A 27,150-nucleotide genomic window follows, 5' to 3' on the forward strand; every position below is an offset into this window, starting at 1 on the left:
CTGTGGGAGAAGAACTCTGCTACTGAACACGGGGTCCATGAGAAGTGATCTGGCCACTGCAGACGCTAACAGTCAGAATGCAGAGAGTGGAAAAGGTAATTTTCTGCAGTCTCTGATGGACAGGATGGCACCAGCAGCACCTGAGGTGACAGGACAGGACACCTGGCTAGTGTGAAAAGGCATAGAGACAGGTGGCCTCCAGGTTAGGAGAAGCACAGTTGGTCACAAGCTACATCAAGTGTGTTCTGAGCATGGCATCTACAGAACCTGAAAAAAAAATCTTTATTTTCTTTGATCAAAAATACATATAGAAACGCCTGTTTCGAGGAAAATATCATACATTTTTTTTCTTGTTTAACAAAATAAATTAAATATACATGACTTCTGTTTAAACTCTATATAGAATTACAAAGGTTTTATATTTTGCAATTGGATTCATTCCCAGTCCATATAGGTATTTAATATGGTCCTTATTTATTTTCTCTTCTTTCTGTTTACTGCTGTTTGAACTGCAATGTTTTATCACTTACAAAGTGATATCTGAGGGGAGGGGACAACCACACACAAACTAGGTGGATATTTCTCAAATGCAATTTTTTCCTACAAGATTATTTCACTCTCTTTGCTTCTTACTATTTTTCCTAATGCTTTCATGTATTTTGCATTGATGCAGAAGATCCAGTAGCTTGTCACTCTAAGCCATCAGAGAAGGACAGTGTGTTTTGCTTTCTTCACCATCAGCAGTTCAATTATTATTATTAATTATTATTATTTCTTAAATATAAATATAAAGGTGTTCTGTACAATGTTCCTTTTTCCTTCTTTCCTTTTTCCTGGCAGTGGCTCTGAGTCCTAGGACCAGGGGAGCGGAGCTGATCTGCAGAACACCCTCAGGAAAGAAGATGCCTTCACCTTGCAGAAACTGAACCAACCGGCTTGGTTAGCTGATTGTGCTGACCACAACTGAGAAGCACGTGGCATTTCACTTTGTGAACAGAAATTGGTTTTTCCAGACCCTGTGGTGTTATTTTTTTTCCCTGGAAGAGATGAGTGGGTTGCATCTCCCGGTGCTTTGGCACTACACCTCAAGCACGTTAGAGCTCGAGTCACTCAGAGCAGGAGAGGTCTGGAGGCTTCCTCCCAAAACAAGTGATGCCCACCAGGTCCATCCAGAAAAGTACCACCCACACCTCTTGCTCTGCCTGCTCCTTCCAGTAACACAAGGAAGGAGGTGAGGCTTCACATCCCTGTGTCTCATCTCACTTGTTGCCACTTTGATTAAAATATCCAGGAAGGCTCTGCTGCTGGAGACAGCTGCTTCTCTGCTGTGAACTGGAGTTCCTTCATTATTCCTTGGCTACATCCTGATTGCAATAATTAAAAAAAAAAATCTCTTTTCTCTCTCTGTCTTTCTCTATTATATATATATTTATATAGATAGATATAGATATATACACATATATATATACACACATACACACACGCATATACAATTATATATATATGTATATATATATATTTAAAATTACATATATAACCTTTCCTGTTGCTTTGCCTGTTGCTGGCAGTGAGAGCTGACTTGGAGCAGTCTCTGCTGAGGTACCACGAGGAAAAAGCCCAAAAGAGCCGCTGTACACGGGGCCAACCCTTAGCACTGGTACTGGATGTGCTGGTGCTGGTGGACCTTGCCCTCCACGTGCGAGTGGGTGTGGGTGTGGATGTCCGTGTAAATCTTTGGGTACATTTTGGAGGCCATGGCAGGGGCCAGGGCAGGGCCCTGGGACAGTAAATGCTGCTGCTGGGCCACGTATTCCTCGTAGTTAATGGAGGAGATGCAGTCTTTGTCGGGGAGCTGCGCCACGCAGATCCTGTCGCGGGGCTGCGCGCGGTGCGCGGGCGCGGCGGCCGGCGGGGAGCAGGGCTTCTTCTTGGACTGGCACAGCCACAGCAGGATGGTCCCAAAGATGAAGACAGCTCCGGCAGGGATGCCGATGATGACGGGCCAGGGCAGGCTGCTGGCCGAGGAAGGGGGCACAGGTGCGCTGGGAGGTTTGGGATCTGCACGTGGTGGCAGGGGAGAGACAGAAAGAGTTCATTAAATGCAGGCAAAGGGGATTCAAAACAGATGTCACACTCGGGCTGGCTGCTGGACAGGCTGTCTGGCAACTCTGCCAGACCAAGTAACGAGGGAGAAATCAAGCCAGCACATGATGTTTGGTAACTGCTTTGCTTTTCAGTGCTCCTGGAAGGACAAGCAACTCATTTTCTCTGGTTTAGGGGTCAGGAGGGGCGTCTTTGGGGGATTTTACAACTCTCTTATCCAAGCTTTAATGGATGCACACTAGAGCCAGCCCAGAGAGTTTCCTAACACTCTCACTCAGTGATAGAATGGGCTTTACTGCCCAGATTGAAGGACACAGCACAGGACATGCCAGTAAAATCTCACTGTCAGCAGCCCAGGAGGCAGTCAGGTTGCACAGAGCCGTAGCCACATTGCCCACCCACCTCTGCCAGGTGTAGCTCTGCCTGCAAGGGCTTCAGACACTCACTAGCAATTCTGGAGCTACCCAGCAGTGCTCCACCATGGCAGGGAGAATGAATGTGGGGTTCTGGAGGTGTTGTCTTGACTTCCTTGTGTGGTTGGGAGGAAAGCTGAAGGATGGGAAAAATGTAGGTGAGCTGGTGGCCCCTCCTTGGTTCCCAAGCCATAGAGAACTGAAAGACCATTCAGTATTGAAGTGTGTCCCCAGTTTCTTACATCAAATGGGCTCTACCTCCACCAGTCTCTTTGGAGCTGCTGTTGGCTTTTCAAGGGCAGTAAATTGAGCTACTGGAGCAGATAAGATGCTTCAGACATCATCTTTCACAACTACCCCCTCCTTTATCTCTCTGCAGTTGGCAGTCAGTGGCTATCCCTGGACAGCCATTCCAGTTTCTCAGCCTAATCTCCTGATTTATAGACCCAAAAGGAGTTCTGGGGTAGGATTCTAGCTATGAAAATTTTTGTCAAGATAGCTACCAGCTGGAATATCCAATGCCTTGAAACACACCCAGGCACAGAACTCAGCTTGCAGGGAGACACCCAGAAAACTTCAAAAACCACAGGCTATCTTAATCATTCAATATGTTATATTCAAACATGTATCACCTAACTTTCAACCTTAACTTCTTTAAGACACTAATGTCTTTTTCTCTCCTTGACAAATAATCCTATGGGTAGTTTGAAATGTTAAATATATACCATGTGGTCTCTTTGAAGTATAGGAAGACCTATACTTTGACCTCAATAGATGAAATTTTGATTCACCAACACTGGAAATTACAGAATAATTTAGGTTGGAAGGTGAGTCTGGTCCAGCCTCCTGTTAAAAACATGGCATGATCAGAGAACTGACCTATCAATTCTGAAAACAGAAATCTTCATGCTACCTGGCAGAAATCCTAGCTGGGCTGAAAAAAAGTGTTTTGATATCCATCCATGTTCCTCAGAGCTGTCAATGTCAAATCTGGTGGCTTTACAAGCAAAATGGTCTCTTTTAACTCATGGCTTTACAACCACATCTTTGCATTTTAGGGCAAGCTGGGTTCTCCTTCTCCATCACTGCCAATAACAACAGCCCTGTAGGCTCTCTTCTGGCATTTAAATCCATGGAAAGTCTCCCCCTGATTTCAGTGGGAGCTGGATCAGACTCTCCTGGGTCAGGAACTCCTAGAGGCTTTGATTTATATCCCATCCATGCTGCCTTTTCCTTGGTATTTACAGGCCTAAATCCAAAATGTTTATCAAGGTAGAGCTGCACAGTCAGAAGACAGAGGAGCACATGGCCAGGCAAGGATGGTGTGTCTCAAACACAAATGATAAAGTCTCAGTTGGATGTGGCCACCAGCTCTGAGGGCTGGGGAAGGAAGGCAGCAGCTGTGAGTTTGGTACAGAGGCCCCAGGGGACCACTGGGTAAAAATTCAGCTAATCAATCATTCTGGTTTTCACACTCATTCATTTCATTTCCTTGTGACCCAGACAGTTTTTTATTCTTCCCTCATTTTATAGGGTTGTATCATTGTTTCCTCTTACCAGTAAAAGCAATATAAATAAGGGCAAGAGAAAGGAGGAATTTTAGGGAATGAGGTTGCAAACTATGCTGTTATTCAGTTCTCCTCTCCCATCCTGCAGCCTATCACTGAAGAGATTCAGTGTCTGCAACTGCAGTATCTTTTCCCAGCTTGTTCCTCTTTCATACAGGAGCAGATAATTCAATTTATGTCACCTGGATGGCTGAGAGGACTCTCAACAATGTCTGTAAGTGTCTGCAGGGAGGTGTGGGAGCATGGAGCAGGCTCTGCTCCGTGATGCTGACAACAGGACACAAAGAAAGGCAGAAAATGATGCCCAGGAAGTTCCACTTGAATGTGAGGAATAACTTCTTGCCTGAGCACTGAAGAGATTGCCCAGAGACAGTGTGGAGTCTGCCTCACTGGAGATATTCCAGAACCATCTTGACACAATCTGTGCCATGTGCTCTGACTGACTCTGCTTGAGCAGGGAAGTTGGACCAGATGACCCACTGTGGTTCCTTCCAACCTTACCCATTCGGTGATTTTGTGCTTATTCCCCTCAAAGGGAGAAAAGGAAATATCATCAACAGGATTTCAGCAGGGACTGATTTAAATCAGGGCTGATTTAGTCCCCCATTCACATCAGAACTGGGCTAGCCTAAACCAGGGAACCAATGGGCAGCAGTAACTGAATTAATAAATGCCATGATGCAGAGAACTGATAACAGAGGGGGAAAAACATCCCAACTCACCTGGCAGGACTGTGAGAAAAGCACTCCGGAAGCTGTAGCCCATGGTGTTTGCCCCGAGGCAAATGTACATCCCTGCATCCTCCTCCTTGGCTCGAGTAATCATCAGTTTGTTCAGGTAGGAGCCATCTGGGCGGGACCAGACCTCCCCCGTGGGCAGCACGACGAACTTCTGCCCCCCGACGTCGATGGTGGAGTTGTACTTGCTCTCCGTGCCGTACTCCACCCTCTTCAGCCACTGGATGACGGGCTTGACGTCGCTGCGCACCTTGCACTGGAAGGAGGTGGTGCCACCGTAGTCCACCGTGGTGTTCACGGGGTGGGTCCCTGTCAGGATGGGCTTGGACCTCGTCCTCTCTGCACACAAACACAGGGAGCTCCGTGGGCAAAGGTGTTTGCTGACCTCAGTAAAGTGTGATTGCAGGAACACAGGGAAAAGGAGCAGGAGGGAGGCAAAATCACAGTCTAGTCCAACTCCCTGCCCCAAGGCAGGCTGAGGTTTCTGCAGACTTCTCCTGATACACATTTTGCCAGAGCCTCCAATGGTAGATGCTCTCCAGCCTCTCCAAACAGCTCCTCCATTGTCTGAGGCTTTAACAAGTCTGTTCTCATGCTCAGCCTGAATATTCCTGTTTATAACAAGGAAGTTCCCTTTCTACCTGCATCAGACCTGGAGAAAAGGGTGGTTTCCCTCTAAGCCATATTTTGGGAGAGGTTCACAAGACCATCCTTTCCAGCAAGATTGTAAGTCTAAGGTTGTGTCAACACCACATAAAGTGAAAGGAAAAATATATGCCTCATTCTGAGGAATGTTTGGGGTTTTTTTTAGGGTTAGGATCAGATAAATCAGTCACAGTTTCCAGACAAGGAGGCACTGCAAACCTCTATCCTAGGCACAGGAGAAATTATGGTATCACAGTGGGTGGTAACTGCTGGCAATCATCAACTCCTTTTGATGGCAAACACTGCTGGATTGAGCATGTAACAAAACAGCTCCCACCAGCACTGGCTTTGGAGTGAGAGGAAGGAACAATGGACCCTCTTTCAGAAACTCGGGATATGTTCAATATTGAGGGCTCTAAAGATGGGCTTAGGAAACAAAAATACCACAGTGGTCCCTGTAGGCTTTGCCTTGGGACTGTGAGCAGCAATCACAGCTGGGGAGACTGAGACTCAGATAAGCAGGACTTAGGAGTGGAGGCTTGGGGGGGAAAAAAAGGAGGAAATTGAATAAAACCTGTAATGCTCCACAGAATGATGTTAAAAATAGAAAGATGTCTGAAAACTGCTTAATGCCCTTATCTCCTTGACTCTGGTTCCAGCTTTGGTTACTGTTTTCACTCCTAGCCAGCAAAAGCTAATGAAAACAAAGGTTACATACATCTTTAAGTTGATAAAAACCAAGATAAACAGGGACACAGAAAGGGGCTTGTTCCTGGTGCTGTCTGGTTTTGATGAAGTGAAAATGCCACAGCTGCCATTAGGATGGGGCTTGATTCATTTCCCTGCCTCTGCTCCTGGTTTTAGTGTAAACACATGTTTTTACTGTCTCCACACAGCTGCATCTTTATCAATCCCAGATGTCCAGCAGGTTTGTGCCTTCAGAGCCCAACAGAGCTTCCCACATGTGCTTTTAATTCCAGTGATTCTAGAGAAAGGACTTATCAGAGAACAGATCTTTACCTTTAAGAACAATCTTTCACACTGGGATAAACTTTCTCATGCTAAAATGTATGCACAGACAAACAACATGCTTTCCAAGTGGCTGGAAACAGCCCTCCATGCCCCTGCTCCTCATTAATGAGGGCTCTTCAGTCTTCACTCAGCTCAGCTCATCCTCTCCTCTTTCTTCAGCTGGCTACTCTGTACTCATTCCCATGACAACCTATGATGATGTCATAGGCAAAGTATAATGATTTGAGAATAAGAGCTCTTCTCTGGTAAATTTAGGAAGGATTTGAGTATAATTATCTTCAGCAATAATAGGGGAAACAGAAGATTAGAGAGGAAGAATCAGAATAGCTAGATAGTAAGATGAGCAATTTACCTCACCAGTGCAGGGTAATCCCCCACAGCTCATCTTCTAAGAACCAAATCTTTAAAGCTATGTAGGCATCTAAACATACAGACAGGGTCCTAGTGGGTGTTTTTAGGGTTTGTTTTTTTTCAGTAACTCACTTGTACCTGGCTGGACCTTCAGATGGTCAAATGTATTTTAGAATGGCCCTAAAGCCTTGTTTGGCTAGTCACTCTAATCATAAGATTCCTGCTAATTCCCTTGGGAAAGTTCTAGGTTAAATTTCGAATTGACTGGTTTCACCCATTCTGACATACTAATCTGGGCTATCCTGGGTATTTCCGCCTCTCCCCCATGGCACTTGAAAGGGTTCTCTGTCAGTTCTCAGTCTGTGCTTGAACTGACTCTCTTGTAGAACACTGAACTGGGCATGACCTTCACCATGCAGGTGTGGAGATGGCTGCTTCCCAAGTACCTGTCCTCGTTTCAGCTCCTCAATTGTCTTCTTGCTACTCGGTCTTGTCCAGGTTTTAGCTTCACTCTAGAGTTTCAGCAATGTTTTCTCTGATGTTTTTAGCACTTCCCCATCTCCATGTCCACCCATCAATCTGCACCTTTACACCACACTGGCCCCTTCTCCAAAGCCCCTCTCTGCTCTCCCCCAGAGCTGCACTTACGGATCACTTCAACTTTGTACGTCGCGTTGATCTCTCCAACTTTGTTAAACACCCTGCAGGTGTACATCCCGCTGTCCTCTGGCTTCAGGTTCTTCAGGTTCAACGTCCACTTCTTCTTCTTGTTCTCCCCGATCTCCTGGGGCGTGAGGGGCTTGTTGTCCTTCAGCCAGGTGATGTCAGGCCTGGGGTTGCCGCTGGCCACGCACTTGAGGCGGATGGAGCTGCCCACGGGGCGGGCGATCACCCTCCTCCTCATCTTGGCGGGCTGGGTGAACCTGGGCCGGGCTGCAAAAGGCATCAGAACGGACTGTGGTGAGCACAGGACACGAGCAAAGAAGGAAATTCTTGTTTAAGTCAGATTTGCTTGAGGCAGCCCCATACATACCAGTGTATTGCTCTCCCTCGTATCAGCTCAAACTCTTTTCCTTAGAAAGGATTCACCACCCAGCCCAATGCATTTAATGTCCACTGGACTGCTCTGGCCACTGTATCAACCTCCTGCACAGCACAACCCCAGAGTTTCTGTGTCTGTAAGGCAATTGCACCAGACCATCTCACAAAATAACACCAAAATCACGCTATAGCAGCTGAAGGCAAAAATGTGGCCCCATAATCACACTGTAATTGTTACCATATTCCACAAACTCCTTAGCCAAGACCAAAGGAAAAAACTCAGATTCCTGTCACGCTGACCATTTTCTCAATTTTTTGCTTGTCACATGAAGCTTCATTTCCTGAAGATGTTTTGCCCCTTAGCTCTCTGTGGCTTTATTGGGACTTAAGAAGAGTCAGCATCTTTTAAATATATAGGAAAGTCTTAGAAGTGTGACAGGCTTTTGTACATTGATCTGAACTTAAATGTATGCAATTAATTCAGCTTCAATTTATAAAACATTCATGTTGAATGGTCCAAAGAAAGGGAAAGATCCAATAAAACTCCATGAGTTTGTTATTAGTGGATACTCCATGCCAGTCCATCCCAAAACTGGAGAATCTGAAGCAATAGCTGCTGGTGAATAGAAGTGTGGGTTAAGCCAGTCATCTTGTCTTAGCAAAGAAATCAGCAATATTTCTAACAGCAGAGACAAGAATGCTAGGGCCTCAACTTGCAAAAGTCTGAAATTTAATGAAGAATTTAAAAGAATTAACAAATTTATCCCAGTTGCTTTAACTATACAATGTCAGTCCAGGGGCACTTCTAACTAAGCCCATCATAGAACTGTTAAAGTTGGAAAAGATCTCTAAGATTATTGAGTTCAACAATTATTCTAACACTGCCAGCTCCACCACTAAACCAAGTTCCTAAGCAGCACATCCACATGCTTTTCAAGCACTTCTAGGGATTCCCTGGCCAGCTACAGGATGGCCTAGTGAGACTCCTTACTTGACAGCCAGCCCTGCTGCCCAGGGCTGAGGGCCAGGAGCTCTGGGATGTGCATTATAGTGGAGCTTTCCTGAGTGGAAGAGGCTGCAGCTTCCTGTCTCCAAGCACTGGGCAATGGCAGCCACTGCCCTCTGAGCTTTGTGAGCACAGCCCTTAGCCCTCATCCCCTGCAGCCTTGGCCAACATCCCTCCCTCTGGGAAGAGAACACCCTTCAGCACACCCCTCTCCACAGAGTGCTCGCCCATAGGGGAAACCATCTGTCTCCGCAGCCTTCCCTTGCCCCCCTTGGCTGTCGTTTTGGGTCCCAGCCATTTCACGTTATTTCAAACTCCTGCTCAGAAATGCTTTGCTCTCCATGCAGAGCTTTCATGTGTAATCCAATGAACCGGAGTAACTCCGGCACTGGCAGTCTTTGCCGTGACAGCTGAGCAGCAAGTGTGACATACTAACCCTGCACAGCTCCTGGGGCTGGATTGCTGGTGTTCCCTCTGGGCTCTGCTGCAGGAGGGCCCCTCACAGCAGGGACAATCCCCCTCCCTGACAATGAACCCTGTCAGAGCTGCACGCTGGGCAAGGACATCCCAAATTTTAGTCTGAGCCGAGGGAGACACGCTGATAAGAGCTGTCACTGTGGAAATTGAGAAAATGTCTGCAAGGCTCATGGAGAGGTCAGGAATCAGCCATGAAATGGGTCTGAACTTTACTCTGTAATAGGGCAGTAATTTACTCTGAGACCAGGAACTCCAGGTCTAAGGACAGGGGAGACCCTCATGGACAGCATTCCTGAGCTGGGACTAACATACCAAAGAGCAAGCTGGAGCCAGGACAGTCACACTCCCCCAGCTGACTGAGAAGTCAAGTGAGTGACTCTGAACTCTCAGAAGGACTTGCTGGCATTCCTGCTCTATGACAGAATCTCTTTTCACCCAAAAAAGTGCAGGTTTTTAATATTTCTAGTCTGGAGTTTTGCATTCACTCCTCACACACGGTTGCCCAAATACATATTAAACTACAGGTAAAGCTACACTTCTTTGCATCTTTCAGCCTTTCTTTCTTTCTCTGTTTAAAAAAGGTTAAGTGATTATGTGGCCTCAAAAGCTACTCCAGGCTGCGTGCAATATGCTGAAACCAGATCCCATTTACACAGTCCTGAATGTTTCCTTGACAAAAGCCTGAATTGGACAAGTTTAGAAAAGCCAGTTAACAAAAAAAGGAGAAAGAAAGAGAGACACACACATTAGAGAGAAAAAGAGACCCAGCAAGCACAAAGGAGAAAGAGGAGAAGCAGCACTGTGAGAGCCAGGCAGAAAAGGTATCTTTTGAGTTGAGGCTAAGTGTCTGTCCCCAAATCTGTCCCGTTTACAGAAGTTTTGCTTGTTGGAGTGCCAGCAAAGGCCATTACAAAGTGCCTCTGTGTTATTCTCATGCTTGTTCTCCTCCACATCACTTGGCATTTGCTTCATAAACATCAACCACACATTTGTACAGTATAAATTATGTCCCACTCAAGAGCAAGGGAAAACACAAGTGGATGGGACAAAGAGACAGTGTTGTGTACGGGTTCCTGGCTGAAATGCTGTTTAGGATGAAGATTTATTCAAAGCTAATGAAAATTAAATTAATGGAAGCCTGTCAGCACAAAGACCTGTGAAGGAATTCAGTGGGGTCCTCTCCCTGTGGGACACCTTGAGAGGCATGGATCAGTCCCTGAGGCTCCTGTCAGACACTGCACACACAAGGTGAGGTCATTATCTGAGAATTGTTCTCTGCTGTGATGCACCATTACCTCCAGGTAGTGACAGTCACCACCACTTGCAGTCTTTGTGACAATTCCAAACAGTGTCACAACAGGACTATGTATTGAAATGCTTTCAAGTCTTCTGGTTAAGAGCTCAGTCAGTTGTGGGAAGACATGGATGGGGGTCTCTATCTTTCCCCACATCAGTTCCCTGCTCTCTCCAGAGATATCACTCTGTGATGGTAGATGGAAGCTTTTTATTTCAGTGGAGCTTTTTTTTTTAGCTGTGTTTCTCTTCTCACATCTCTCCAAGGACCAGAACTGTGACAACACAAACTGCTTCTTCACCCATCACCCTCCAGAGACCTGCAGACACACACTGACCCTCCCTGCACACCAGCTCACACCAGCAATTTACTGGTGAGCAGTGCTGGATGGAAAGGGCTTAGGTGGGTGTGTGGTTGGCACACTCTGCTTGTGGAGGGATGAAAAGAAGAAAAAGCAGAGGTTCAGGAACATTGCAGCACAACAGACTGGGCCAGGGCAGCACAGAGTGAAACACAATCTGATAGGAGGTTGTCAATGCTCAATAATTTTAGTAGGGCTTGCATCTTGTTGTCATAGTATTATTGTTGTATTGTTATATTGATCCACCATCCAGCAGTTCTACCACGAGTACAATGGTAATGAAAACTGGAGAGATGGCAGCTTTGTACTAGCTGCTGAACCCTTCTGAAGTACTCCTGACCTGTAGTTTACCTAAGACACCCTTCTTCCAGCTCTAAAATGTTGTCATCCCTTTCCAGAATGAGTGGAGGTTCCTTTCTCTCCCTAGACAATCTCAGTCTGAGATAAATATGTAATTCAAATGCAGCCTGGACTGCACCACAGCACACCAAGTCCCTGTTTGCCAGCTGCTGAAGAAAACTTCCTCAGCTTAAGTGGTGGGGACTCAGACAGCAAAAGCTTGTCAGGTTCCACCCCTACCACTACTGTGAGGTTCTCCCTGGCCACAAATGTGGTACAAAGCCACCTCTGTATTATAAAATTAAAGAGAGGGATGTACTGCACAAGCAAAATGAAATGCTGTGCTTCATCCACTGAGCTCATAAACTCACATCACACTCCTGTCAGTAATGGCCAAAAGCTGTTTGGCACCAGCCTGACAACTTATTGTCCTTCAAGGAGTGCTTGGACCAAACTGGGCCTGTGAGTTTTGCAGTGATTCAGAGCCAGTTCCAAGTGAGATTTTAGCAGCTCCCCAAAGCTCTGCAACAACAAAATCTTATGCCTGAACAGTCCATGGCTTGGAAAGGTTCAGGCAGGTGTCTGAAAGAGAGGGTGATCTTAAAAAACACTCATCTTGGCTTAGTGCTAATTCTCCTGAAGTGAAGTCAGACCTCCCATTTGCCCTCAGTGGAAGCAATGTTGTATTGGCACTGAAGACTTTTGGAAATATTGCTGTAAAAGTCAATATGCTTTTTATAGGGAGTCTATGAAAGCTGTAATAGCTGCACATGCAGAAGAAAAGTCTCTGCCCAGAAAAACAAATACAAGGGAGAACCATGCTGGGGTAAATGGCAGGGGGCCCTGGGGCTGACCACAGGCTGCATTTTGCAGGACCCTTGGATGGGGTCCATTCACACCAACACATTCAGCTGACACTCTGTTTATTTGACCATATGTAGGGAGAACTCACTCCAGCCACTCTGCCTTTCCTCTCCTTCAGCAACTGAGAAATGTGCCACGTGAACAGCACAGAAGCAAGGGCTGAGGAAAACCACAGAACACACACTGCTCCTTACCCCACTGCTTCCCAGAATGATCTTCATATTCTCCATTGGAGCCTTCAGGCACCGGGCTGTCCTTTCCTGAGCTGGCATCGTCTGTGAAGAAAGGAAAGGGAAGATGTTAAGAAGGTCTCCTGCAGCACAACAAGACAACAACAGGAGACACCATGCAGCTGAAGCAAACTCAAAATGCAGCAGGCATCCACATCCAGGCACCTACAGCCTGGCCAGTTTAATGAACAATTTTGTTTTCTGCTTCACGAGCTTTTCGGCAGGCGACCAAATCAATGGGAGTTTAATCAATGTTGCCATTAATAGCTGACAAAAGCCTCTCTGTTTATGTTTACAGGTTGCTGTTCCTAGGGGAGCTGACCTGTGGTACCATCTATGCAAATAATGGTATAAATCAAAATCAGAGATAATTAAACCTGGGAGATGGGGGAAGACTTATGTGATCAGTCATACAGAGCACAAGCAGTATGATTGCGGCCACTAATTCACCCTTCAGCTTCCAGACAGGATCAGAAAAGTAAGCAGGTCTGGGGTCAAATGAGCTCTCAAGAGATACTGAATGCAGATTTATGGCTGGCAAAAACAATATTGATTTTAAAAGCTGCTTGTGGGTATTTCTTTTTAATTAAGACCACCCATCCACCTGTATCAACACACCACTTTGTCTCTCATCACTCTTGCTGTCTCTATCACTACCACACAGCAACACCAAAATCTCAGCTCTGTCCTGGAGAAATAGAAATCTCTACAAGGTGAAACCTCCATCTCTCCAGCAGCCCCCACCTCAAATTGCTGCTGTGATGTAGGCTCACATGAGGTCTCCAGGAGAGTGCCCTGAGCCTCCTTCTACAGCCTGGGTGATGCTGGTGACCTCACACATCTGCAGCACCCAGATGTGAAAGTTTTTCCTCCTCCAGCTTGACCTCTACTGCACAGTGCTCAGCTCTGAGCAGCCTCTTACACAGCAATGGCTCACACCAGGAGAGATCCACCTGAGGCACTCTGAGCACCCTCACATGATGGTGCAGCAAAACACATTCTCTTCTAAGATTGCTTCTGTGCTCTAAAAGGTGGCACAGCCCCAGACTTGGCACAGCCCCAGCTGGATTTGAAGTGACAATCTAAACCAAGAGCTCCTTAGCTCCAAGCTAAAGTGCACTGAAGTGGGTGGAATTTGATTTTCAGAGACAGGTCAGGTGAAGGCTGGGAAGAAGTTTGCCTCAATAAGGAACACAATGGTGTAAAACACCCAAACAAATAAAGAGAAGTGTAAACATCTAATTTAAGGAGGGAATCCCTCCAAATGCTCAACTCCTGAAACTCATAAGAAAAGGGTCTTGTGAGCAAAAGACAGGACAATTATTTCCTTAATCTCTGGAAAAGAGAGGAAAAACTTATCTCAGCTTTTATATATAAGCATGCCCCTAAAAAGGTACAAATAGTAAAACTTCTCTTTATATTTGTTTTACAAGTTGGGTTGTGCTTATAACAGTATTTGGTGTGTAAACTTGTGAGCAGCCTTTGAGAGAGAAGAATTTAACCCAATCCTCACCCCAGGTTCAGCTATTTTGGAAAATCATCCCATCTCTTCAGCACAGGGCATTACATGCCAACAGATGCTCTGCTCTCATTATCCTGGTCCCTTAAAGCAGAGAGGCTGCAATGCCACATGAGTTTGTCCCCCCTCAACTCTGAGAGATTTTTTTCTTCTCCTTTTGGTTAGTTCAGCACAGTTTCTCCTGGACTATGTAAAGTTGTCATTCCAAGGGGAAAAGAAAACTTTCTGTGCTCAAACCTCAGCAGCTCCTCCAGCTGAACACCCCATCCCACCTCCCACCACCCTCTGTCCATGGCTGGACACCCTGAGCCTTTCCTGGGTGCCCCAGCCACCTCCCAGCCCAAACCATGGGCAGCAGGGTGAAACAGGTCCCACCCAGGAACACCAAGTCTCACACAGAGCCCAAGTGTCAGTGCACATTCAGCCTGTGTTACAGAGGAGACCAGTGCTTCCTGAGCTGCACTTTGCAAGTTTATTTTTACAAACTTGGCAAACCAAAGGCAGGGAATACAAAAATACACATTATACATGATGGCTTGCATATGACATTGCCTCCTTTCAGTCAAAATACCAAACTGAGTATCTCCTGGCACTTGTACAGTTTTTCTCATAAATATCCACAATGTCATGACTGAACTCTTGGATGCTGTCTGACAAGACAACGTAATAAATCCCTCAGCACAATTAGAAAAATGTATTGCAATGGAGAGGAAAAACTGTGGTCAGAGATGTGGGATTCCTGTCCATTGTTAACTGCTGAATATCAGAAAAGTGGTTAAGACATTCAAGTGGTGATGTTGTGTCAATTATACCGTAATCCTGCTCAGTCTGATGTACAAAGAGCAGGGTATCTCCCTTGCCTGCTGCCATGTGTTACAGTAAGTCAGCCCCTGTGCCCTCCTCCTGCTGACACACAACCACTGACTGTGGACTCCACACCTCTTGACTTGCTGCCAAGTTTTTGATGTAAGGAAAATTGCTCTGAATCTGTTTGATCCTTTGAAGATGCATCGTCAGCTGTTATCCCAAAAAATCACAAACCTGCGGAGTCACCTGCCAAACCCTGAAAAAATATTTTTGGGGAAAGAGATCAGGATAACTTATGCTATCATGCTGAGCCAATGGAATAGATGATTTGGTGGAGGAGCAAAACTGAAACACAAAAGTGCATGCATTTAGGCACATTGGTTTAGATACACTGGAACTTGCTTCACATGTGTTGGGAATGTGGTAACATTAACAACAACAGCAGAAGTCTTGAGGTGGGGAAATGCCATAAACATGGAAACTCCTGTAGAGCAAAACTGCTCCTTCCCATCCCCAGAGCTGCTCATGGGGTGAGGGATGTTACAGCAGACCCTTCCACCTGCAATGTGAGGTGATCTGGGCTCCCACCTTCCCTGTAACTCAACAAACACACTCAACAGCTGCACCGAAAAGAGCTGATCCATGACATCCAGAAACTGGATGAAGCTCATTTGGGGAAGATTCCCTGAAACCCCTGAGTCTCCAGTGGAACTTTAAAAGTGTGAGTGAGGCAGCAGAGTAGCCAGAGATATAATGATAAAGTGCTAATCTGTGATGTGAGTGACACAGGGTCAGGTCTCCCTTCTGCTGCATTCAGAGAGGGATTTGGATCTTCCCTCTTGCACCTTGGGTGGTGACCTGAGGTTGCAAAGAACAAAAAAAGAGCTGCTTTATTACTTCAGGAGAGAGATAACTCAGGAACCTGAGGATGGAACACCCTGCCTAATTCAGACACCATCATTTGACTTCCACCTGCCTAGACCAAAGTCAGTACTGTGCCTGCATGGAGTTTGTTTCTTCCTGCTTTGAAGAACTTCCTTATTTTTTCAATTTTAATATCACATGGTTTCCAAGAGTAGAGAAACAAATTTATAATGTTTTACAGGGGTCTGTGATGCTGAAATCAAAGCTAAATTTCCTGAAAATTCAGAGGCATCTGGTTCAGCCCAAACCTGCAGTCTGAAGCCTGGTTACCAGCATCAGATCTGAGGACCTGCTGTTTGCTTTTCACTCTGATTTTCACAAACACAACTGGCCTGGCAGTATTCCTCTTAGACAGAGAGAGGACCTGGAGGAAGAAGCCACATTCAGATATACATGAGCAGCATACAAAATGGTGAGTTAGCAGCACAGATCATGAGTCTTAGCTATATTCAAGAAATGACCTAAAAAGCCGATTGCTCGTTCATGCTCTTGTCAGCTCCCCACAGAGGTGGGCAGCTCGGGGTGATAAGCACATCCACAAAAATCAGCCTGCAGTCAAAGGGCAGCAGGGAGCAGCTATGCAGCACTGCCAAATCTGCTGCCAGCAGATTACCATGAGAGGCAGTGCTAAAAGGATGAACTGCTGAAGTTTCCTACAAGCTCCTTTTTCTGTGACCTATACTGGAAGGTCACCCTGCACTGGACTTCTTGGACAGTATCACACGCTTAGGACAGCAGCCAGTTTGAAGATGAAGTGGAAAACCTGCCTTGAAAAGCAATCACTGACTAATTTTATGTCACGAGTATCTGATGCTAAGAAAACATACACATGATTTAGGTGTCCTTAATGTACACTTTGGCTCCATGGTGTTACAGAGCATGCTGGCTAGTCGAGAAACCTGAAGGGCAAGGCTCCAATATCGTGTCAGGTGGCAGAGTTGGAGACATGGGACAAACTCGTGTGGGCCCTTCCCCTCCAAATATCACACATGGCCATGCAAAACAGGGCCAGGATGGACACAGAGGCATCAGCCCATGGAATGTCACCCCAGTGGCATCATCCTCAGCTGTTCTCCAGCCACTGCCTCTCCCTTGCTTCAGGATCTCATTCCAAGCTGGCTTTTAGGTCTGAGATGCCACAGGACTGAGATGTTGGTGGTGCTGGGGAAGAGTGTGGTGTCCCAAAGCAGGCAGGATTTCTGCAGAAAAGGGATTTCTGTGTGAACTCCATCAAATGACAAAGCCCACCGAGGAGCCTATGGGACAAAGGCTGCCACATCAGTGGGATATGGTTACTGTTTATTACCATAGCAGAATTGTTCCATTCCCTCTTGAAAGTTAAAGCACATGGAAAATTCTGCATAATGGTCCAGCTCTGAGAGCAACTGATGGGAAATACTCGGATTGTTACTGAGTCAGGATCAAATTTTATTTACCCACAGGCTCTCCATGAAGGCTTCATGTTTTAGCCAAAGGGGTATGACTGGTTTTCAGGCCAATACCATGTGCTGGGTGTCCAACCACAAGTCAAAACAACAGCCCAATTCTTGAAGCAAAAATCTAGCCATCATATTTCCCTATGATTCACAAAGTTGCTTCAATTTGTTATAATGCAAGGCCCGTCCCTGCTCTGACTTGATGGGACCAGCTTTGGAGTCTTTGATGTCAGAGGCCTTGAAAGCCCCATTTCACAGATGAGCCAGCTTTGCATAAATAAACAAAGTGACCTCTGAACTGGAGCCTGAGACCTGAGCACACTTCAAAGCACTGGGGAGGGCTGGGGGGGCAGTGGGGAATGAAGCGATCAGCATCCATCATTAAGGCAGCCCCCACTCCACACTGCTGCTCAACAAGGGGTGCAAATAAAAGGAGGGAGGCAAGAAGGGAGGGAGTGAAATGAGGGGGAAAGTGATGTAATCCAGTCAGGCTTGAACAATTATAATGAGGCCTTCTCCTTCTCCCATGGATGAATGAAAGAAATCTCTCTGAACTCCAGCTTTAGGAGCTGATTCTCACTTTTACCCAGACACATCATATTTGCACATCATATCTGCTCCCCATGTCCTTCACTGCTGCAGGAGTCCAGAGGAGTGACCAAACTCAAGTTGCTTTTGAGAGGTGGATCTTGAACCTTTCTAAGAGTTATATCAAAATTTTTTATGTTGAGTCTAACAAGGAAAACTTAGACCATAAACTTCAAACAGGAAAAGATCGGAATTATTTTTCAGCATCCTTGAAAGTGCAGTAGATGGCAGATAAACACACACAAAAGCTAGTGCAGTCTTAAAAAGTAGGTTAAAAAATCTCTGCAGTTTATTTCAGTTGCATTCAGGTTTTCCTGTAATACTTGCTGAAATTTAAAGGGAAACACAAGGCAAAGATCACTGTACTTTGTTTTAGGGAGTCTTCTGCTATCCCAGCTGGTTTATCTGATGCCCAGATGAACGGTCCATGAGGTACATGTGTAGGAAGGCAGCAACAACTTTATCTCTGGGATGTTGCAGGGATTAAGGTGCTTGTTTTCCCCAGATCTCCTAAATGTGGATTAACACTCCAGGTTTCATTAGAATTTCAGCTGGTATTAACCCTCAAAGGCCAGGTAAAAACAGCCCAACCCACTGGCCAGCATAAAAACCCCATCTGAGAGCTACCCTGCCAGCTGACAGGGTGTTACTGCTCATCCTGTGATATTTGGGATGTTTCTGGAGGACCTTGAACATGATCTTGACCTTGAAGTCACTACTAAAATACAGGGGGGTTTTGTTACTGAATAACAACTCTTAACATCTGTGATTCTGAAGAGCTCTGTGCAAATATACTCTAAAATCTTGGGCAAAGAGGAGTAACACACTGATTTTCAAATTACTGTGATTTTCCAGCTTGTTTTGTGTTTTTTTGTGAGGCCTGAACTATGGCTTGAGGACCCTTGAGACAGGTGAATCCCAAAGGTGATTTGAAATCATTAAGATGCAAAGCCTTCACTCAGACTAATTCTTATTTTTTTTTACCATCATTGAGGTCTAATTTAGCAAGTGTCCACTCCAAAACTCTTTCCTGCCAGAGGCAGACAGGACCAAACTCATCCCATTGACACAAACCTGGCATAAATATTTGATACCATTTTGAATGTTTTTTGTAGATCCTCCATTGGCCCTCCATCTCATGCTCACCATTCCTTAACCTACCTATATGAACATGTCACCTACTGTATTAACAGTGCTGATGCCATGGAAAGACAGGAAATGTGTTTAGAGTTTATTTGGAAGGGTTCAATGAAAGCAAAGGTATCAGGAATATTTGGATAAAAAAGACCTCATGGAGGAAACCTCTCTCCTTGGGTCCAGCCAGAAAAAACCCCTCAAGATGGAAAAGTAGAAATCCACTCAGAGGATTTTATTAAAAAGAAAAAACAAACAAAAAGAGAACAAAACAGAAAAACCACCAAACTAAAACCAAAGAACCCACAATAAAACCAACATGAAGTCAAAGGTTACTGTCAGAGAACTTCCCTCTGTGACAGCACTGGAGACTTTACTACCTACTGCCTTCAACTGCAGCTGGGCCAAAAATAACCAGAGGTATTAAAAGTGGAATTTCCTGACAATAAAAATAAAAAAGTATGTGTTGGTGGCTTTTTTGGTATTTTCAGCTCTGGCCATTTTCATGAGAATTTCCATGCAAAAATTTTCATGGATTTCAGCTCAGGCTCAGAGAACCTCTTGCAAGCAGGATGTTTTGCAAAAGGAACATTTGCAGGCCACCTGCCTCCTGAAACACTGGAGAGACTCCACAGACAACAGCAAGAGCCCTGGCTGGGTAATGAAGAAATGGGGCCTCTGTCCAGAGCTGCATCAGAAACTCACATTTCTGAGCTGTGACAATGCACAGGCCCATTGAATTACCTGTCACGACAAAGCTCTGGACTGGTGGTTATTGCTGCATCCCATATTTCAACAACAGGTGAACATAACCAGAGATGACAGCTTTGAGACCAAGGAAGACTTAACTCTTCCACAGAATGAGAAAAAGGGAGCACATGGGGTAGCACAGGCTTATGGAAACTGGTTTATTTTATAGGCTGGTACCAATCAAGCTCCAACAGCACAGACAAACCATTCCTACTTCCACTGAGAGTTCCAGCAGCCCAGAGAGAATCTTCCACTGCTGTGCATAAGGTGCTACCAGCACCTGGACTAAATCTTTTAGTACCAATTCCTCCTTAATACTGCAATCTGTGCTGGGAGACCAACATGGACATATCCCTGTTCTGTACTCTTGCATAAGGAATGCTGTGGTTTATTGCTTAGGCTTGATTTAAAAACTTTGGTATGGAAAGGGATCACGTATTTCCTTAGAGAGGTAAATGTGGAGAGGTGGAACTTCAGAAAAGTGGGGTATTTAAAGAGTATAAAGGGATTAATGCATAAAAAACTGAGATAAAAAATGAAAGCCTTTAAATTGAACATATGTGAAAGCTTCCCAAGAGGGGCATCTGCTTGACTATGGAATAGTCAGTCAGAAGAAGTGAAACAAGCTCTGTTTCACAGAATCATAGAATGATTGAGTCCAACTACAAACCTAGCACTGCCAAGTCCCTCTAAACCAAGACCCTAAGGGCCACATCTACATGTCTTTTAAATATCTCCAGGGATGGTGATTCAACCACCTCCCTGGGCAGGCTGTCCCAATGCCTGACAAACCTTTCCATGAAGAAGTTTTTTCCTAATATTCAATCTAAGCCTCCCCTGGTGGAACTTGAGGCCATTTCCTCTCATCCTGTCCTTGTTACTTGGGAGAAGAGTCCAACCTGGTTACGTCCTCTTGTCGGGGAATTGTACAGACTGAGAAGGTTCCTCCCTGAGCCTCCTTTTCTCCAGGTTAAAAACACCCCCAGCTCCCTCAGCTGTTCCTCATCAGACTTGTACTCCAGACCCTTCCCCAGCCCTGTGCCCTTCTCTGGACCTGCTCCAGCCCCTCAATGTCCTTTCTGCAGTGATGGGACCAAAAGTGAACATAGGATTTGAGATGTGCCAAGCACAGGGGGACAATCACTGCTCTGGTCCTGCTGGCCACACCATGGCTGACCCAGGCCAGGATCCCACTGGTCTTGGCCACCAGGGCACATTCTGGCTCATGTTCAGCTGGCTCTCAACCAACACCTCCAGCTCCTTTTCTGCCAGGCAGCTTTCCAGCCTCAAACTTTAGAACATGTGAAATGATAATGATCTAACTATGGCTGAACTATAGATTTTACAATTCCATTTGCCAAAGTTGGCTCATGTAGCTCTCAAAGAGAGCTTTAGTAACTCCTGGAGTATGGTATGATTGATAAGAAAGAAAACACACAACAGAAAAGGATATTAATGAAAAAGAAGTCCTTGAAGATGGTGAAATATTCTCCTCTGGCTGTATCAATACAAAGGAATTCTGGAGTTCTTCTGACTTCATGCAGGATATGGCCTGTGCCTACCATACCCATCTATCTCCTCCCCTTCTCTGTGCCCATGACTCTGGATCTGGTTCAGACCTGCACCTACTTTATAACCTTCTTCCCCTCCTTCCCCAACCACTTTCCATAATGCTGTGGAGGGAGAAGCCTTTCTGGAAGTGCAGCTCTTCCTTGCTCCCTGTGGTCTCGTGCTGCCCACAGAGCTCACAAAGCCATCTGAGACACATTCTCAGTCGTGGCTCCATCTGCTCATGGGGATGCTCCAGCTCCTGCTGCAACCACACAAAGAACCACAAGGAGAAGCAGCTGGAGATTTTCACTCAACCACTGCAATTCCCTGGCCTGCCATTACAACAATTACATGACAAAGGCAATCACAGCCCTTCCGCCTCGCTGACTCCTCCAGACACCAGGACCTCCCGCCTGACTTCAGGTCTCCATTGCATAGGGGGCAAGAAAACAATCCTTCCTCCTTTGTTGTTGTTGTTGAGGTTGCTTTTTTTATCAGCATGCTCCAGCACACAGACAGCAGCCCTGAGAGCTCTGTACCACAGGCACCAGTCTGCGGTCACAGTCTTGATCTGCTGCTGCAGAGGATGAAAGGGGGAAGAAATCAGAGAACAAGATGAGTGGTTAGGCTTCTGCCTTGTCACCATGAAATAGCAGCCCCCAAAAGACAGCAATTACCAGCCAGCTGTTCCAGGCCCAGAACAAATTGGTAATATTTCCCAGTATTTTTTAATGCTAGCATCAAGGCTTTCTTAGAGACATGGTCCCAGTATATTAGAGGCTGCTCACAGATAGCACAGAAGACAAACCCTGTTTAAAGAGTTTACTACCTGTGTAGTGCAGGCACAGAGTGGATGTCACACATATTAAGGTTCCTTGAAAAACATTTTTTTAGCATCCACCCATTTTGGCCTGGTGGGGAATGATGGGGGTCTTGCACTTTATAGAGTTGAGAAGAAAAGTTTCATTTATAACAACAGCCTTTTTGAATTATAACCATTTCACTGCAATTATTATTTATAAGAATAAATCACTAGTTACTTACAGAAAGTTTATAAACACTGGGAAGAATCCTGTGATTTTAAGTGTTACTGACAAATAAGTTTAAACAGTCCTTACTTAGGAAACCTAACTCTAGTGCCCAAGTCCAGAGAATGAAGAGAAGGTGAGGGTGACACCTACCTCTCTTCCCTGACTGCAGAAGAGATGATGGTTATGTAGAGTGGGTGCCAAAAGTGAGGTGGTATGAACACTCCACCCAAAAACACAGGCCAAAATTCCATCTTCAACAATCCTAAATTGCTTAGGGTTGGGGGAGGGAGGCATGCCACTGAAAGGACTAATGCAAGGTTAATGATAAGAAGAAGATTACAGCAGAGCTGAGGATAAACTGATAAGACCTGGCTCCCAGCCTTCTATTTTAACCACTACACAGCTGCTGTCCCCCATAAAATTATACCTCTATCACTCCCCTCCCTACTAGCACTGATCAATGTTTACTACTTGCTTCACCAAAATGTGTAGGAACATCAGTGATACGTGTTCCACCTCCCTGAAAATTCACATGGCCAAAATAGGCCAGCACAAAGAGATTTCCAGAGGGGCTGGAAGGAAAAGAGAGGTCACACGTGTCAGTGACTGAGCACAGCCATTATTTTTGGATGGCATTTATAATCAAACAAAAATAATCAATTGTACAGTCCTGTGCCTTCCAAACACTGAGATAATTCCTCAGTGAGGAATTACCCAATCCATCACAATGAACTGGGAATTGCAATATTGGGCTTTACAGCCAGGAATGTGGATCCAGCTGTTTCTTCCAGCCCAGTATGAAAACTATTGAAACATTCTTTATGAGATTACATATTTTATAGTCTTCTGGTAGAAAAGTAAAAATATCACCTAAGGAAGAAAATGAAACATCCTATGACAATTACCAAATGAAGCAAAATCTCAGAGAGAACTGCTGGTCAACATCTCTAATGAGAAAAGTGTGTTTGCTTGAGGTGGAAAATCACACCTCATCAAGACAGGTCAATAGGCTACCAGAGTTTAACTTTGATTTCAAGAAATAAAAGCACCCATACGTTGTAGAAGTGCTAAGACATCAAGAGAGGATGACAACTTCTAATTGGGCATTGGAAAGCATTGTAACAGTTTAAGTGTCTAAGATGTTCATTGTGTTCAGTGGGGTACAAGATGTTAGGGGATCCTTCCTCTCAGGTTTCAGAAGAGAACCACTTCACAAAACAGTTTCTATATGTATTGAATACTAATTTCAATTGTCACCTGCAGCAGTCAGCCCCTCATCAGTCACCATCCCATAACTTCATACTCAAATCTCTTCTGATAAACAGACCTTCTAAAGGTTAGGTAAACCACTTAGACAGAAATTTGAAAGAAAAGGTATTTGAAAGGGTAGAGAGAGAAAAAAAATTAGGTTTTTAACTTAGATTTATCTTTTATAAACAAACTGATATGCAGTTGTGTAACAGCAATATGCAAGTGGTGTAATCTCTCTGACCAATATACTTTACAGCATGACAATAAGGTAAAGAAATTGAGATTTTGGGGTCAATGAAAGACAGAAAGTACCTTGATGTCTGATGATATCAAAACTTGCAACACTGCCCCCATATGCTGTTAAATACATAATTTTATTAATGAAGTGCCATTTATCTTCTGCACAGTGTTCAATGAATGATGCATATATCTCTAGGTCATTGTCAGACTAATAATAAGCTGGTTTTAGTAGCAAAATGTAACCACTTTCACAATTCTGTCCAAGAACAACCCTGGACAAGTGGCAATTTTGTTGGCTCCCAAAACAAACTGAATACTTGGCACCCTACCTAACGTGAGGATTACAGTATATTACACAGGATAATGCTGGCCTGTGTCTCGCCAAAATTAAACCTAACCTAATTACATGGAGTAAATTATAGCTTTCCATGTGGGGTAAAACACAAATTGTAAAAATGGTTGCTCCACAATTAACTATATAATCCCAATGCTGTCATTAGAAATTTCTAAAACATGCTTCAAAACAATGACTAGCGTAACACAGGCATTCCTGTGGGATGGAATTAAATTCCTTTGTGTGTTTTTGCATTTTTATTTAGTGCCTGTCCTGGCACATGACCAGCAGTCTGTAAGAACAGCAACCATCTTAGGATGAGAAAGGACCAGAGACAGAAGCTACCTAAGAAAACAGAATCATAAAATCATAGGATAGCCTGGGTTGAAAGGGACCTTTCAAGGTCATCTAAAAACGTATGAAACTCAAGATTATTTTAGGTAGAATTCAACAGATTTTGAGTGCTCAGTAGCAAAGTTTTTGCATTTTTTTCAGAGTGAGGGCACAGTTCTCCCCAGCACTCAGAATCCTCTCTGTTCAGAGATACAACACGTCCCATGTTACTGCACTTCACACCTTGAACCTCATCTAAAGGCTTCCCTGAGACGAAGCAGGGGCAGGGAGTCTTCATAAACAATATTGGTTTGCAGATAGGAAAATGCATTGAGGACACAAACTCAGGGCTGCAAGTGGAATTCAGCCCTTGTCAATGAACCACAACTACCTAACACCTAACCAGAGTTAGCTGTCACCCAGCACCTTGCCCAGATGATCCATAAAAAACTTTTTCCAAGAGGTATTTCACCCTCTGATATTTAGAAGCTAAAGCAGGTGCAGTTTATTAGATTCCTATGCAAATTACCCCATGTGGACTGCTCTTGGACAGTACTGGAAGCCACAATCTGCACCAAGGGGGCAACTGGGAACATTTAAGTCTTGTATTCAAAAAACAGAGAACATCTCAGTATTATCTGTGGAGGGAAAGTATTTATTTTTTTGACTAGTAAACAGTGCTTCCTCTAAAATCTCTAAATATTTACTCTAACAAGCACTGCAGTTTACACACCTTATTTTTTTTTGTGATAATGCATTTTATTATTGACATACTCATATGAATATTTCATACTGAATGTATTCCACACGCTGTTGGCTATTTTAAACAACAGATGTGAGAGGGATTTAAATGCCAATTTTAAAACTGTGCAGTTGATTGAAATCCTGTGAGCCATTCATAGATTGCCAGATATTCTATTTACATGATTCCTCCCATGTAAAATACTTCAGGGAATACTCTAGACTCTGGCATATGGTTTAGAATGATGATGACTGATGTTGGAGATGCCACACAGACAACAGGACATATTATCTGGTTACATCTGTGCGTAGAATGCTTCGAGATTTTTTGATGGAAGGGGCTATGAATGTGTGAGGCTGAGATGCTGCATTTATGTCCCTCTAAATCATGCTCAGAGATAACAAGCAGTTACAGCCCCGTCAGTGCAAGAACAAGCACTTTTATGAATGCATTTCATTGCATCCATGTGCTGCTATCCCCCTGAGCAATTATGACTTGTGGGTGAACCTTGAAAAATTGGGGAGGATCAGCTGAAAAGGAGAACTCCAATGCCAAAACACATCCAGAGCCTGAAAACAGAAACCTTTTGAGAATAGCCTGTGCACAGTCAGATTGCAGGGCTTACTCTTCCCTCCTTCCAGCGCTGGGGAAACCCCTGTCCATGCCACAAATCTGACTGACTTCCACTTCTGCATCTGCAGCCTCACAAATCCCACGGGCCTGAAACTCCCACGCTCTATAGCAGAGGCCCTGCCTGACAGATTACATGCAAATGTTACAAATACATCACAGGCTGGAGCAGAGGAATGTTCACAGTGCTGCAGACACACTCAGGAAAAAAAGATCCAGCAAGACCCCTCGGTGCAGTCCCCACGGTAATACATCCTGAATGGGGAATTCTATCATGTGAAAACATTCCTAATAATTCCTTCTGTTTTCATTAATAATATTAAATTTCCTGCTCCTGGGGTATCTTTTGTTTTAACAAGCACAGCTTTTTTGTCTAGTTTCTGAAAGACTGTGCCACTGTAAGTCTATTATTCCTATTTATGTTGAAGTCTTTTAAATGGGCCAAGCATCCATATCCAAAATCAGCAATTTGCAAGCCATAATCTCATACCAACCAGATTAACGTGACACCTGAGATGTGTTTTCTTTCAAGACACAGGAGTCTGAATGGCTGAAAGTACCAGAAATGCATGAAAAAAATCATCTTTCTGCTTCAGAAACATATGCAGTGGATTCTGTGGTGCTCGTGAGTGACCTTTGGTGATTTTTTCTTGACAAAGAGTCAACTAAAATTTGAATCAAATTTGAATAGTCCAACGGTTTGAAATCACTAGGAAAAAAAAAAAAAGGAGGTGTTTTTTTTACTATCTGAAATACCTCACTCTGGCCCAGAAATAATTAGGAGTGGATAAATTATCTGGCCTGCGATTTTCTCTGGCATATTATTTTACTCATGTCTTTCTTCTTCCTCTGCAGGGGGTGCTTGTGGTCATATTGTTCTTTTATTTATGGCTCACAGCCTTTTCAGTGGCAGCATGCACACCCAAGAGCAGGCCCAGAGCGGGAATGCAAATTCCTTGGGAGGTAAATGGGAAGAGAAAAATGTCCAGACCATGCCTGATCTTTACAAGGATGGCAGTTAAACAGAAAATTACCCTTAAAACCCAAAACTGGGGAAACAACAATTATAATATCATTATTTGTATATTTATGAGCTTTACATGTAAGACCTGTGGAAGCCTCATTGGTTCTTTTGAAATTCAGCTATAAAACAGCACCTGGATTATCCAGCTGATGCATCCCCTGATTTATTTTGCTCAGTGCTGACTTGCTTCCACTGCGAGCCGGTCGCTCCCAGGACCGCTCTCTGGCTCAGCTTTCAAGCTGATTTCTCTGACAAGCTGGCAGCAATAAAATAATTCATTCCAGAGGCTGAGAGAATCACCCGCAGCATATACTGTGAGGATTGCCTGGCAGCAGTACAGAGGCCTACGCAATGGGAAGCCTGGGGTAAACCCTGAGCTGGGACGCCTGGATGCC

General features: G+C 44.6%; 1 protein-coding gene across 3 annotated transcripts in view; it reads right to left on the reverse strand.

Annotated features, from left to right (window-relative positions):
* Positions 1 to 1,478: 1,478 nt before the first annotated feature.
* Positions 1,479 to 27,150, reverse strand: part of FGFRL1 (fibroblast growth factor receptor like 1) — a 163,196-nt gene continuing 137,524 nt past the window's right edge. For all 3 annotated transcript variants that reach the window (XM_033060355.1, XM_033060356.1, XM_033060357.1), the window contains exons 4-7: positions 12,426 to 12,506; positions 7,498 to 7,782; positions 4,807 to 5,160; positions 1,479 to 2,058 (exon numbers count right to left, since the gene is read on the reverse strand). In XM_033060355.1, coding sequence (XP_032916246.1) covers positions 1,649 to 2,058; positions 4,807 to 5,160; positions 7,498 to 7,782; positions 12,426 to 12,506 — 1,130 coding nt within the window. In that variant the 3' untranslated portion in view covers positions 1,479 to 1,648. The remainder of the gene's footprint in view (positions 2,059 to 4,806; positions 5,161 to 7,497; positions 7,783 to 12,425; positions 12,507 to 27,150) is intronic.

This window comes from Catharus ustulatus, chromosome 5 (assembly GCF_009819885.2).
Source record: "Catharus ustulatus isolate bCatUst1 chromosome 5, bCatUst1.pri.v2, whole genome shotgun sequence".
Taxonomy (NCBI): Eukaryota; Metazoa; Chordata; class Aves; order Passeriformes; family Turdidae; genus Catharus; species Catharus ustulatus.